Source organism: Lonchura striata, chromosome 6, assembly GCF_050655825.1.
Source record: "Lonchura striata isolate lonStrDom1 chromosome 6, ASM5065582v1, whole genome shotgun sequence".
In the NCBI taxonomy this organism is placed as follows: Eukaryota; Metazoa; Chordata; class Aves; order Passeriformes; family Estrildidae; genus Lonchura; species Lonchura striata.
Window position 1 is genome coordinate 21,895,491 of NC_140708.1, and position 15,001 is coordinate 21,910,491.

The 15,001-nt window shown below is 53.9% G+C and overlaps 1 protein-coding gene across 1 annotated transcript in view; it reads right to left on the reverse strand.

The window, feature by feature from the left end:
- The window catches only part of PSD (pleckstrin and Sec7 domain containing), a 35,991-nt gene that overhangs the window by 5,743 nt on the left and 15,247 nt on the right, over positions 1-15,001 (reverse strand). Inside the window, exons 6-10 of the mRNA XM_085582462.1 lie at positions 11,282-11,476; positions 10,712-10,792; positions 10,040-10,152; positions 9,202-9,260; positions 8,564-8,653 (exon numbers count right to left, since the gene is read on the reverse strand). Of these exons, the coding sequence (XP_085438588.1) occupies positions 8,564-8,653; positions 9,202-9,260; positions 10,040-10,152; positions 10,712-10,792; positions 11,282-11,476 (538 nt within the window). The remainder of the gene's footprint in view (positions 1-8,563; positions 8,654-9,201; positions 9,261-10,039; positions 10,153-10,711; positions 10,793-11,281; positions 11,477-15,001) is intronic.

The window sequence follows — 15,001 nt, forward strand, 5'->3', positions numbered from 1 at the left end:
GCCTGCAGCAGACTACTCCAGGGCCCCACTCCCAAGTGTTTGTCCAGTTTGAGCTGGGTGCAAGCCAGCAGTGCTCAGCACAGCTCTGCAGTCAGGGGGGCTCCAGAGAGGGTTTCAATACAGTGCTCACAGAGGGCTTAGAGCAAGATCTGGAAGGCATCATCCTTGAAGGAAAATAATCGAGTCTTGCACAGGCTGTTCATGCAGCTGTCAACATCCATCACTGGGCCGGAGACTGCTGCTGAGAAATCTTGCTGGTGGCTGAGAAAGTACAGCTGGAGGCGTGCAGGGGCCCGGGAACACTGGCCAGCAGACAGGCCCCAGAGCTGTCTGGGGAAGGCACATCCATCACTCCCAAGAGGCGCAGCAGCCAGGATGGAGCGGGAACCCAGCTCCTTCCACACCTGCCCGTTGGGGAAATGCTTGTTTCTCAGAGGAGGAAAGGATCGTCTCAATCTAGCAGGCAGAAAGTAGGGTTCAGTTCTCTCCTGGGAAGACAGGAGACCTATAAAGAGGTAATGGCCTCAGAGCCTGAGAGATTTGATTCCACACCCATTCATGCAGTCCCAGTGCCAGAGGGGCAGGATGCTAACTTGTGAGCAGGAGGTACCCACCAGTGGGCTGGCAGCAAGGCAGTCAGAGGAGCAAAGAGATTTAGAAAAGAATCTGGGAGGGAAAAAGCAATCCAAAGCCCTGCAGAACATAATCTGGGAGCAGAGCAGGGGGAGAAGCAGAATCTCAGAGCAATGTAGATGATAAGGAGTCACTGCGGGAAACAGAAGGGAAGGGATCTTACTGCCAGGGATGCAGCTCAAAAATACTGAGAGCCAACAGACACAAAAAGGAGACTAAAAAAAAATGGAACAGAGTACTGGGCACTGGAGACAGCAGAAAAGCACCTCAGAAAGAGCGGGCAGAATGGCACACGTGGCTTGGCTTCCATCTGGCTCATTGGTGATACATAGAAGCGTCAACTCCCTGCCCCAAGGAAGTGAGATATGAGACAGCTGAGCAGAGATTTTGGAGGGCTGAAGAGGACTCCAGCCCTGTGCAAGGCTTGCAGGAGAATTGCTGCTAAATGATGAGTGAATGAGCCAATAGAAGATGCTCAAGGAGTAATTTGGGAAGGCACGGTGCTGGATAACAGCCTGGCAGAGTACTGTGTTACAAAAACCTGGGCCCTGGGACTCTGGCTGAATACTTCAAAGGCTGAACTGCCTTATGGCTTCAAAAGGCTCCAGCTGCCCTGCTACAAGCCCCAAGAGCATCACACCAAGCCCATTACCAGCAGGGGCTGCCAAGTACCACCTCAGAGACAGGAAGCAGGGGCTGTTCAACACTCCTGTCCAAGGGGACAGTGAGAGGCAAACAGGAAAACTGTGTGATTGAGAAGGCAACACAAAGCTTTACAATGACACTTAAAACCTGCCAAAATTCTGCTTGGCCAAACACCAGCCCAAACCAAAACCAATCTCAGGTACAAAGCTGGTGGACTCAGCCCAAGTCCTAGCTGAGGAGATGCATTCCAGCCACAAAGCCCACCCTGCTGTTCTGATCCTGTAGCAGAGCCACTGCCTGTCAGTCCACAAAATTCTGGTGCATAGATTGTTTCTGCTGGGGAAGTGCAGGTGACGTAGGTTCCTAAAGCCTAACTCACAACCACGTCAGCAGAGACCAGAGACACCAGATTCATCACTCAGCAGGTCAGGTCTCTCTCTAGACTCTCTTTGCTCCATAGATTCATTTCCCCTGGGCTGAAAGTACAGCAAGTCTTTGGCATTCTGAGCTTGCAAGTACTACCCAAGAGAAATCTGGGCACTGGCCACATGCCACTATGGATGATGACCCCAAGGCTGTTTGGGGTTTTTTGCCATCACTGGCTTATGAGCTCACTGTTGCAGCATGCCAGGCCAATCAGCCAGCTCTGCCCTAGACATGCGCAACGCTTAAGAGACCTAGGAATGTCTCTAGGGGATTTCTAACTGAATCAACATCTTTCTTTGGTGCTTTTCCTCTCAAAAGCAGGCTGAGAGGCTGTCTGTGTGTCCTGCTCTACCAAACATCTCAAGGACAGTTGAGGGGCTGCATTGGCAAGAGGTAGGTGGCTCTGATGTTCTCGCCCAGCCATGCTGGGGACAGCCTACGTAAGCATGGTAGGGAGAAGACGCCTGCCTTCAGCTCCTCAGCTCAGATCAGACCAGAGACAAGATCCAGTGATGGTCTGTGGAGCTGAGCAACAAGCTAGCCTGAACACAGCTTTGGCATGGGATTGCACTGAGGGCTGTAGCTCAGCACTCAAGTAACAGATGAAGGTTGAGGCAGTGATTTCAGCATCCGGATTCTTTTATGCATCATAACCTTGTGGAAACATCCCCTTTCCAGTCTGCTAGTTCCTCTACTAAACACAATGCTCAGCTCTCCATGCACCAAGGTGCATATCAAGGCTCCCCTTCCTCTTTGTCAACCCTGTGACAAGCCATGGGTTCATGGCATTCAAGACAGACTTCACAGCCACCAAGCACCCTCCCTGTCATTCTACCTCCCTCTCTGACTGACAGCATTTAAATATGAAAGCTCAATTGCCGGCTGTCCCCAACTTTTTCTTAGCAAAATATCTTTGCTACACCCAGCCACAAAGCTCTGTGAGGTCCTCCAGGCTTGCAGCTGCACTGATCCGAACAGTAGGGTCAGATCAAGGCTGTATGTCAGATGGAACTGTACCTATGTCGGGTCCCTAATTCACTTTGGCTGGTTCCACACCGCACCCCTACCGCACCCCACACCTCCTGCACCTCCACTGGATGCACAACCCATGCTCAAGAGCAACTCATCACCTGGCACATACCAGCCCTACTGCATATACCGTCATCTCCCTCCCTGTCCTCTGCTGCAGAGGGGCTCCTGTGTGCACACAGAGCAGACTAACTTGGGGACAGACTTTTTTTCCCGTAGAAGGTGCTGTCACGGAGACGATGTCCAGTACATCACCTTCCACCCTGCTGCAGTCATGGGTGGCAGCAGGTGACAGCTACCCATCCCAGCCCCACAGTTTTGACTCAGTAACATTGTAAGATGCATCAGCCTATTTCAAAATATTTAAACCGCTCCTTGCCCAGGCAACTATCACCCCCAGGACAACAGACCCTTCCCAGAGCAGCCCCACGGCGCGGGAAGCAGCGACCGAGCATCTCGCAACTGCATCTTTCCATCCGAGTGCGTCACAACTTAATGCTGCCCCCAGACCGTACTGCGCTATGACAACACCGCGGCTTGGCACGGCCCCGATGGCCCCACCGGGCTGGTTTTGTCCACGGGGGCAGCCCAAGTAGCTCTGGCGTAACCCTGACTGTTCTGCCCCAGCCTGCCTGCGAGGAGGGGGCTGGTGAGCGTTCTCCTCCCGCTGCTACACCCGAGGCAGGCACCCGACCGAGGCACGACGCGCCCAGAGACAGCCTGTTCGCTTCTTCCCACCCAGGACCGATGAGCACCAGCCTAACACCTCCAAAACGGTTAACGATGACGGCTCACAGCGAGCAAGCTCCTGGCAGTAAAAAGCCCTTTTTTTGTCCAGCCGCTCCTTCCTCTCAAACTCTGCTCGGGTGGGAGCCGGGGCTGCGGCGTTACCCCTCCGCGTTGCCTTGCGGCTCTCCCCGATGCTCAGGTGGGTGCCAGTGTGCCCTGGCTGGGCTGGCCAGGGCACGGCGCAGAGCAGCCCTTGGCAGAGAGCCCGCAGAGCCTGTCACTTATGCTAAGCCGTAGGGCAGGTCCCAGCGGTACGGCTCTGTCCTGGATTCCTCTCGCAGCGGTGTTTTCGAGCAAGCACTGCTGCCAGACCACTGTAAGCGGCGCAATGTCACCCAGGTCTTGCCGCGCTCCCGCCACTCCCGTGATCGGGCTGGGATAGCGTGGGGGGAGAAATCCAGGTTTGAGGACGGGGACCCTCGGGCGGAGGGGGCATGGCAGAGACCCAGCTCCGCAGAAAGCAGACAGGAGACAGAGATGGGGCTGGCGGCTCGCTACATCCGTAGCAGGGCTGAGGCTCTTGCAGCGGGTGGGACGGCGACGGTCCGGGCATGTTCACCCGCCCATGTCCCCGCCGGGGCGCAGGGCGCTGCGCATCCCCCCGCGGCGCTCCCCGCTCCCCCGACCCGCCGCTTACCGGCTTCTTCTTACGGCGGCTCTGGATGCGGCTGACTACCAGGTCGGTGTAGAGCACCGGCTTGAGGGTGCGGGAGCGCTGGGGCCAGCCGTAGCAGAAGGTCTCCACGCCGCGGTAGTTGCGCCCGTAGCGCACCGAGCACATGGAGCGGGACCGCATGCGCCCCGCGCTGCTGTTGATGCTGTTGACGCCGATCATCCTGCCGGCGGCGGCGGGGGGGCGGCGGGGCGCCCGGCGCGGAGCCCGGCGGCCCTGCCCTGCCCTGCCGTGCCCTGCCCTGCCTGCCGCGGCCGCGCTGCCGCCGCCGCCTGTTGAAGCGGGGCGGCCGGGCCGGGCTCGGCGCGGCTCCCGGCAGAGGCGGGGCGGCCCCGCCCCGCCCGCCGCAGCCAATGGCGGCCCGCGCCGCCCGCCGGGGTGGGCATCCCGCCCGCCGGGGTGGGCATCCCGCCCGCCGGGACGGCGGCTCTGACCGTGCGCCCGCACGAGCTGCCCGAGCTGCCTCCGGTGCACCACCGCGCCGTCCCTGCCTCCTTTCCGAGGAGACTGGGAGCAGGTGGCTGTACCTTCCTGGGGGGCCGCCGTGCTGACACCTCTCGAGTTTCAGGGGCCAGGTGGCACCTCCACTGTGTTCCAGCTGGGCAGGCTTCAGAGCTGCTGCTGCAGCTCGGCCCACACAGGGCCATTAGGAGATGGGCCCAGTGGAGATGTGCTCAGACTTTCCATCTTCAGTGCCCACCCCACTTAAGATGAGAGACTTAAGCCTCTTGCCTGTCCCTCCCAGGTCAGGCACCCAGCTGGTTAAGGGCAGGACAAAGATGCTTCAGGCAGTTGATCCTGTGAAGAAGCAAAGAGCTGGGCATCCTTGCAGAAAGCACAAGGATCGATACGTAATTTAGTTAGGCTTGACTGAGCAGGAGATGCAGCCAGTGGAGAGGGGGAAATTTTCCACTCTGTCCTGTTTGGCATAGTGATCATTTTGACACAACTTGTGACGGAGGGGGCATGGATGTCTGGCACATCAGACAGTACTGGGCTGCCCCTAAGGCCTGGGCGAGCCAGAGGAGACAGGGGCAGGGCATCCTATTGTTCTCAGGGGAAACAGGCAAAAAAAAAAAAAAAAAATAGCCCAGGGGATTAGACTGAGCAAGCGTTCCTGTGATTATAGCTCAGAGGTGGGAGCCAGGGCTTTCTTCCCACATTGCTAATCACTTACCCAGCACTCTGAGCGTCTGAGCCCTGCTGTTGTGCCTCCAAGCTGGAAGGTGGAGGCCCATCCTACCTTCCTCCCCCGAGGACCCGACTGCATTGTCAGGCTTAATTCATTAACATCTGTGACGTGCTCTGGTCTCCTAGGCTGGCAGGCAGCACAGATTTGGCTCATTCCTGCAATTGCTAAGCAGTGCTGGTGAGAAATGGGGTCCAATTTGGCCCTGCTTTTGTTTCTGCCAGTCAGTAAAGCAAAAGATTAAGCTAAAAGACTAAGGAAGATGGGGACAAGCTAAGCATCCACAAAGTGATCAATCACATAAAGGTCAAATCCACATCTGAAACGTAACAGAAAATCAGCAACGGTGAGTGAAATCCCGGGGGGCCTGGGCTGGAATAACACTGTCAAAAGAAAAGCAGCATTTCAAGAGCTAACCAAAATATCACCATCTCCAGGATGTCCAGCTTCCACCTCCCTCCTTGTTGCATGGGCAGCTGCTGTCATATGGCCTCAGGAGTTCAGATCCAAGCTGCAGATGTGGGCATCTTTGGGCACAGCATTATATGGATCCTTATATATCCCTGGCATGGCTTCATGCCTGATCAGGGGGACATCTCAGCTAGAGAGCTGGGCAGCCCTGCCTGTAGAGCCCTGCCTGCAGCTCCAGGGGAGCTTTCAGAGACAGAGGAAAGGGTTTCCAGCAGCACTGCTTAGTTCCAGCAGCAGTGCTGTGCAGGGCACAGTGAGGCACTGGTGGTGAGGGGGATGTGATGCTCTGCTGTGAAAGCTCTTCAAGTGTTTTCATTGCTTCTGCATAAAAATGGGACTGTTTACACATATTATCTAGTAGCAGATAAAGTTCTCGTCTGACTCAAGCTGCCACATGCTCTCAGGCATCATGCTGCATTTATCTTGGGACTCCCTGCAGCCAGAGATGAGGGGAGTGCTCTGGCTCCCTGTGGGTCTATTCTTGATGCTATCCCAGAGTCACAGGGGATGGTGGCCTTGTGCCCCTGCAGCCATCTAGGTCCTGCTCTGCTGCCCCAGTTCCCAGGTAGTGAGTGCTCTGGGTGAGAGCCACCTCCAGCCCTCCACCTCCATGGGGTAGCAGGCTGTGCTATCCGCCCAGGCAAGCTTGGAAGAGCCCCCAGGACCTGTCTTCTATGGTGCTGGAGCTTCCCAAGACCCAGCCTACAGCTTTGGGAAGTTCCTGTGAAGCCTGCCTTCCCCTCCTCTTACCCTTAGGAAATGTGTGTGCTTCTGGAATGCTAAAATTAGCCAGCCAGCTGTGCAGCACGCTTGCACAGGAGCCTCAGTCCCCAGGCACAGCCTGCCAGCCAGGTCTGCCAAGGAGGAAGCATCCTGCTCGGGGTAACAGCAGCCTGCTAATGCAGGCTGACTCAGGGAGGGCAGCAGGAGAGCCTTTCTCCATTTGTCTGCCCCTGAGCCTGTGCAGGGACCACAAAGCATCAAGCAGCCAAACGTGGGGGCAGAACGGAAAGAGTGTCTTCTCTGGATGAGCTGGCTAAGACTGCCCAAGATTCCCTTGCCAGTTCTTCTCCCAGCACAAGCCAACAGCACTTTCTCCATCTCACCTGCCCCAGAAACCTACTCTGCCTTGCACGGGCAGCGGGTTTCCAAAGTGGAGTGGTGCTTCAGGTGCTTCAGAAGAGCTGCAGCCTGCCCTGTCTGAGGTTCCTCACACGGTCTTTCACTCCCCCTCCCCAGCATGGCTCCTGTACAGAGGCGGCTGAAAAGCGGCGGTGGGAAGCACCGCAGCTGCAGAGGGAGCAGGCCATTTTTAGCAGAGCAGCCTCCCAGCTGCTGGGCTGCCAGCAGAGCTGTGCAGGGCTGTGCGGCAGCACTGCAGCCTTCTTCCACTTCCTTACACCCAGCAAAGGTCTTGGCCCCTGTCTGTGAGAGACAGCCTGTAGCTTCAGGGCACTTCCTATTTCCCCCCCTGTCTGGGATCTGATGTGGTAACTTTGCATCTGATGTGTTTGAACTGCTGGTGTTCTGAGGGGCTAAGTTTAACAGGGCAACGCCTCAAGTGTGGGCACCCAGCCATGGGGCAGTGAGGGATGCAAAGGGGGCACACCAAGAAGTCTGTGAAGCTCAGATACTCCAAGGTGTAGCAGCACTGAAGGGTCAGGGTTCACGTTTCATAGATTCCCATCCATTTTGTGTGCTTAAAGTCTTTTCTGGAGCTGGGTTTAAAATTAGAGGAGAATTTTTCCTGAATAACTCCTTTTACTGGCGAAGTGTGGGCTGAGAGGGAGGACAGCCCTATTGAGAACTGCTGGTAACCCCTTAATGATGGGGTGAGCGACACAACCAGGAATAGACTCACAAAGGCTGAAAAGGGAGCTCAGCTTTTCATCCTCTGTTGCCTTTTTTCATCAACCACCTCCCCCCCACTGTGGCTCCAGCACCCTGTGGGAGCCCATCTTCCACATCGCAAGTATTGGCCAACTGCAGCGCTTTACCAACAGCAGCAGTTTCTGCCCGGCAGACCCCATGGGAGCTAAGCCTATTCCCAGGGTCTGAGACAGGGAGAGAGCAGCTCAGAAAATCCTCCTGAGAGCAGGCAATGCCAGAAAAGTGCAGCAGTCCAAGGCCAGAGGTGCTTGCTGAAGACTGCTCTCCCTGACCAAGCCCCTCTAGGAACTGGGTCAGGCAGGGAAAAGGCAGGAGTCCCCCAGTCCCATCAGTGCGGTGAGTTCCCAGCTCTGAGGCTTTAACCTCCAGCCCACTCTCCCCATCGTGATGCCTTGCCTATGTCACCTCTGCCACCAGAGATGGCTCCAGTCCTGGGGCCTGGCCAAAATTTTGGGTCCCAGTGCTTCAGGGAGTCGGAAAGGGCTGAGTACCACAGAACCAATGCCAGGAAGCCTCTGGCTGCAGCTGGGCAAACCAGCCCTAGTAAGCTGCCCCACCTGTGCTCCCTTGCCGGCAATACAGGCACAACAAGAGCAATGAGGGAATTAGACCCCCAGGCAAAGTTCCAATGTCCTGCTGGGGAAATGGAGCAGCCCATGTTCCCCTCAGCGAGGCAGGTACACAACTGCAGGTTCAGGGATCATCACTGTTCTTGCATGTAAATGCATCTTGCATTCATAGCATCTCATGAGATCCAGCCCAAAGCTCTTACTTCTGCTCCTGCTGCTTGGCCAGCCACAGAGAACAACCAAATTTACCTTGAGCAGCTCCTTGGGGAAGTCAGTGCCTCCATTGAGTCCCTCCAAGTTGCCAATGAAGTCAGAGCAGGACATTCTCTTCCCAATGTTCTGGGGGAGTCAGGGGGAGAGAAACATCAGGATTACCTTTGGGACAGAGGTCACTGCTGGCTGAAGCAGGTCCCACGGCCCAGGAACAAACACCCTATCTCTGCAGAGGGGTGAAGGACCAGACAGGTCCTTGTGGAAGGCTGCTTCCAGGTATGGGGAAGCTGCTGGCTTTGCAGACACTCCAGGAGTTTTAAATAGCCTCTTTTTTCAAAACTGTGTGCTCCCTGCTCCCAAAGGCAGCTGGTTTTGGAGTCTTATTCTCTCCTTTTCCTGTTCAGTTTTCTTTTCTCTCCTCATTCCACCTCTACATCTTTCAGCTCAGCAAGTCTCCTTCAAAGCCCCACTCTCTCCTTCATTAGCCCCTGCTCTGATTTAGCCTTTCTCGCTTCTTCTCAGCAAACACATTAAGGATGGCAAGCCCTTAGGGTCCCAGGGTCCCATGCCTCTTGCTTGTGTGGCACTGTCCTCACTCTTCCCTGAGCACCTACAGTTTCAGGGTGGTGAGGTCAGACAGGGGACAGACTGGAGCAATGGCAGTGGTAACTTACATGTCCATGCAGATCGGTGTTTAGCAGCATCAGGGCGCACGTGAGGGTGTGGGCTCCATCTGCAGCACAAGCAGAGGACAGGAATTAGAGCCCCCAGCCCAGCCCTGCAGCTGGTGCTCCAGTGCCTCAGCATCTTAGGAAGGCTATGGGGTCTCTGAGCCTCCAAGACAGCACTGGATACAAGGGGATACAGCAGTCACTGCAGTGCTGACAGCCTGTAGGTAAGTCGGCTGGTTCCAAACCTGAGCATACAAATTCCTTTCCAAGCTTGCTGCCCCTATAGCTAGGTAGTGATGTTGTAGCCAATCCTGCAGAGCTCCTAGCATGGCAAGGTAGGACTGACACAGCGTCTGCCAGCCAGGCAGTCCAAACCTCACCAGTCCCAGAGCCAGCCCAGAGCAGACCCAGAAGCAGGCTCATTCTGTGTGAATGCCCACAGAAGTGGTGTGAAGACATGAAATAGTATAAAGTGGATGTGCTCCCCAAATGCTAGGCACACAAGTTTCCTCACTTAGATATTCCCTGAGCAGAGGGTCTGAGAGCTGGGGTCTGGTGAAGAGTGTGCTAAGTATGTCTCTTGTGTTAATCTGCTCAAGGTCAAAATTAAGAATGGCCTGAGCCCTAATTATGCATCGTCCAACCAGACCAAGAGCATCTGTCATTTGAAGGAAATGACATACTGGGACTATCTTCTAAGGCATCAGTATAGGCTCTCTGCCTGCTCTCTAGTTTCAGTCTGAGCACATTACTGAGCTGACAAACACATAGGCTCCTCTGAAACGCACACACACACACACACACAGACACACACTTCCCACAGATATGTACAGTTTCTTACCTTCTGAAGAGATGGCATTGGGATTACACTCGTAGTAGCGCTGAGAAAAATGAGCCAGCACTCGCTCTCGCTCTTGCGTCTCTCCCATCAAGGCCAGCTCTTTTAGAAAGGTCCTGAAAAAGCAGCAGCAGGGTTGGTCGCACATGAAGCCCACTGCAGTTTCTTCAATTAACCCTGTGCAGGAATGGAGCTGTGCTTTCTGGTTTTGGGACCTTCCTGTGTGCTGGATGAAGCCCTGTTTTGCAGAACCTTCCCTCCCTCCAAACCCACTGTGAGACTCTCCTCCAAGTCCACAGCATCATATCCAGCTGGCACATCACAGAGACCTAAAACCAATCCCAGGAGCTACACTGGGAAAAGAGGTAGGTGTAACAACAGAAGGATTTGAGGTCAAGACTTGGAAAGTCAGGCCTAGGTGAACCAGATTGTCATTCAACTGCACTGACCAGGAGTTAAGACCAGGAGTGTTTTTTCTTGGTTGCATGGCTGAGAGACCATCTTGGAAATCACCCTCTTCTATTTAAGAGGTAAGAGGATCTCTAGGTGGCAATCATGGGGTCTGCTTGCTCCTGCAGATCTTTGTGTGGTTGCAGAGCTGCAGAGGGCACGGTCTGGTGGGACCCTGCTCTGGTGGCCACCACACGCACACATGTACACACACTCAGTTCTGACCTGAGAGCCTGATCCAGACTCATCCCTGTGAACACGAAGAACTTCAGATATTCCCCTGCCACCATCCTGCTGAACTCGTTGCTGAAATAGAGAAGGGGGAGGGTGAGAATGGAATCAACCAAGCTGTGGGGACAGCCAAAGGCACAAAGGGGTTGGGTGGAGTTCAGGAGGCTGGGAGCTCCCCAGGGTTGCAAGAAGCATGCCAAGGACAGAGACACCCCATGCTCCCATAAAACTGGGAATACTGGGCATATAAAAGAAAATGGAGAAGCTATAGAGGGAAGGGCCCACGAGAGGTCGGCTAGCCATCCCCATGCCCCAACACCTTACTGAAGCATCCAGGATGCAATCATGGTAGGAGGGTACGAAAATCTGGATATCTCCTAGGTTTTAAGGCCTTTAGAGGGAACACCTGGTACAAATGTACCAGTTGCAAGGAGCTGGTTTTGTGGTCCTGCCAGCAGCTCCTTGCCAGCCTGGTGCCCCACAAGGGCAGCTGTTGCAGGTGCACTGCGGGTACAAGTGAGCTCCTTGCAGAATGGAACATTCCTTCCAAATACACACACGTACTTCTTCCCCAGGTGGCGAGCCACATCAGCTTTTTTAAAGCCATCCAGGTTGTAGAGCCTCTTGGCCAGACGCTTGGCAGCCTCCAGGTCAGCCTTGTGTCCATTGGAAAGGGTGTCCGTGCTGCCCAGGGCCAGCTGCTCCACACTGCCCATGTCCGACTCTGAGTCTGAAACCAGCTGGCTCTGGGGGCGGTCGCTGCAATGGGAAGGGACACTCCACGTTAGCCTTGCCTAAAGATCCCCTCCTTGCTCAGCTGCTTAGGAAATGCATGTTCCTCACCCTGCTTTGGAACTAGCTACTCACTGCTGGGACCCAGGATGAACTGCACTGGTCAGAGACACTCAGAGGTCAGCTAAGGGAGCTCAGGGAAGGTGCAGGAATGCAGGTTTGGGAGGAGAAGTGGGGTGGTGGGACAACACCAGTGACTGACTGCACCAAAGCACTCCAACCAACATTCATACTGGATGTGGAAGGAAAGAACAACTACTCCAAAGTGCTCCACTTTGAACTTGTGAAACTGTATGTGTGGGCTTAGGCTCTGCCAAGCTCAGCTGTAGCAGAGACTTGGAGCAGAAACATGTGCACATCACACACTGTCCTACAGCTCTGTACTCATTTTTTAATCTGGACAAACTCCTTGTGCTGCTCTCAAGTGCAGTTTCTACTGAAGACAAGACAACTCCAATTCCTTCATTCACCTTTGCCCACCCACTGATTTCAAAGCACTACACAGATGGCAGAGAATGTGAGGACAAAGGAAAACCCCCTGTGCTCCCAGCTCACAGTGGAGTGCAGTCTTCTCCAGGCTGCCCATCAGCTCTCAGCTCACCACGCCTTAAATGGCCATGTTAGGAGACACTCTTGGCTTGGCCCCCAAAGCAATCTGACTCAGCTGTGCAGAAGTTATCCCAACCAAAAGCTGGTTGAATCTAATCAACAACAAATGTTAAGCAACTCTGACCTCGCCCAAATTTTCTGGCAGCCCTTACAATGTTCCAGTCTGATTTATTTTTAAAAGTCTCTAATTGAGTTTTAAGAGGCCTGCTCTCCTGAGCCAATTACCCAGGCCAATCTCCTTGAGGCTCTGCTTTTTTCAAGAAGGACAAGCCTCCTCCTGCTCAGCACTGCCTGTCCCAGGGGAGCCCTGCACAACACTGGCGCTGCTCTGCACTCAAACCTGTGGGTCAGACACTTCCCGGGTGCAAGTCCTTGGAGAGATGTGCTTTGCTCAGAACACTGCTGAACTCAGTGATGCCAGGGGGTGACTGTGGTAAGACTTGGATGGGTGGCTGAGGCAGATTTGTGCCCACTTGGCTCCAGGAATACTATCCATCACTCCAATGCACCCTGGTGGAAGCAGCCACAAGAGAGGTCACAAGGTCACCCTGAGCTCACCAGGTCTGACTCCACCAGCTCTGGGGAGTTGGACAGGCAGCTTCCAGCATCACTGTCTGCATCAGGAGCACAGCCCATCCTATGGGCAAATCTCCCACCTGCCTAAAAGCTCTTGTCCTCCCAAAACAGCCACATTCAAAGGTGCTGCTGGCATGGGCCCTGGTGCCTGGCTGTGCCTTCACTGTCTGGCACGGTCAAAGCTGCTCTGAGGGGTGCCCAACAGCACAACAAGCTGGGTGCTGCTGGACCAGTGCTGGGCACACACCTGGGCCCCACTTCAGCTCCTTGAGTGGCAGCATTGTGACCTCAACCAAGGACAGAGGTCACAGGCTCTTTGATTCCCAGTGGCAGAAGAGATTAATCCATCCCAGCAGCTGGAACCTGCCAGCCATGGGTTGTGGTGACTGCATTTTTTTGCTAAAATCTTGATCTTTTTTGCTAAAAAAATCTTTCTCACAAAATCTTATCTTTTTTGCTAAAATCTTTATCACAAGGGCACAGGTACTGTCCCCTTTGCAGCCCAGCAGTTCCAAGGGTGCTTTTCCAGCCACAGTCTGAGTTACAAAATGCAAAACCACCCTCTAACACTCACCATGCTCCAACTGCATGTCCAGAGCAAGTTACTGCTCAGTCACCCTCTCAAAATATTTTAATTATTCTTTACACCATTCCTAAAACTCTTGATATCCTTCTGGACCTCATCTATCCTGCCTGAGAGGTTGTCCTCCCTCAAATAGCCAGTTCCTGGTGCATCCAGGGACAAACCTAGAGCTCTGAATCTCCCCCCATGACCTGTCTTCCTAATCTATGGTGCTCAGCTTCCCTATCTAGTGCTGAGCACCCAGGTGTGGGGTCATTTACAAAATCTCTCTTGTCCTTCAATACCTCTATCTCCCAGCAGGGTCCCAACCTGTGTGGTCCCAACCTGTGATTACAATTCCTGCCTTGTTTCTTGCAATGGGCATGCAGGGATCTCAAATCTTGAGTCTCAAAGTAGCTCTGCAGTGGAATTTGCTGCTCCCTCCCTCACCAAATTCCAGCACTGATTTGGTGTTGTACAGCAAAGCATAACCTTGCTTTCAGGATGAGGCACTATTCAACCATGTCGTGAAATGGGTTTTTTTTCTAGCACTCAAGCCACTCTCATGCAATTAAATATGGACAATCAGCCTCTGTAGGCTCAGTATGCCCTCTTTGTGGTACCTGTCTGCCACTACTCAAAGCCACAACTGGCTTGGAGAACATGCAGCTTAAAGACAGAAAAACAAGAGCCCAATTCTCAAGTAAATGGAAAGCAGAGCAAGAGAGTGCCCATGTCTGAGGTAATTGAGGTTATGCTAATTTTCTCAACAATGAGCTAATTGCAGATCTCAGGGTAAGTGTTTTATGGTGTGTTTAGTAAAGAGATATTTTAGTTTGGCTTGAAGAAACAGTGAGATAATATTTTTTACATTAAATACACACTTAAGGAATAAAGATCAAATTTGATATTATGCAAGTATCCTTGGTGTGCATGAAATAAGTCACTCCTGAGCAGACACAGTGCTAGCTCATCCCTCTCCCTGCTGCCACCACTCATGTCATTGGGAGTACAGTTGCCCTGTCACCTCAGAGGCATTTCCTAGAGCCCAGAGTGCTGCAGTGAGGCACGTCTGGGGGTCTCTGCAAGGAAGACACATCATTCAGCTCAGGGCTCACCCTGGGACAGAGGCTCTTCACTGATCACTTCCCACCCCAGCTCAGCAGAAGGACTTGTGCTCCTGGCCCTGGAAAGCCATGTCCTGCTCAGGGCCACCATACCAAACACACTGCTTCTTCCAGGTCAGATGGTCCTCCAGGGCCAAGATGTTCCTTCTCAGGGCCAAACACTCCTTTCCTGGAGCTGGATCATCATCTCACTCCAATATTCTTCCTCTAGCCAGCTGCCTGAAGCCCAGAAGCAGAGATCACAGCACCTTCCCTGGCTGCAATGCAGTGTGTCACTGCAGGAGTCCTGACATCCTCTCCACCTTGCCACCATCAACCAAGCTTACTTGGCACAACGTTCACTTGGTTTTCCAGCAACCAGGAACAAATCTTCTCCTGGATGTGGAGCAGCAAGAAGGCACTAGTTCTGCAAAGCCAGGCCCAAGGGGCTGACCTCCACCTCCCAGATACCAGCACAGATGTATCTGCATGGTGGGACCCTTCTGCAGCAACAATTTCTTCCCCTGGAACTGGAGTGTGCTCAGCTTTAGCTCCTGGGCTGTCCAGGTCCATCCTGACACAGTTCCAGGCAAGACACCTGCTGCAGGAGACTCCAGACCTTTAAACACAATTCAAGTA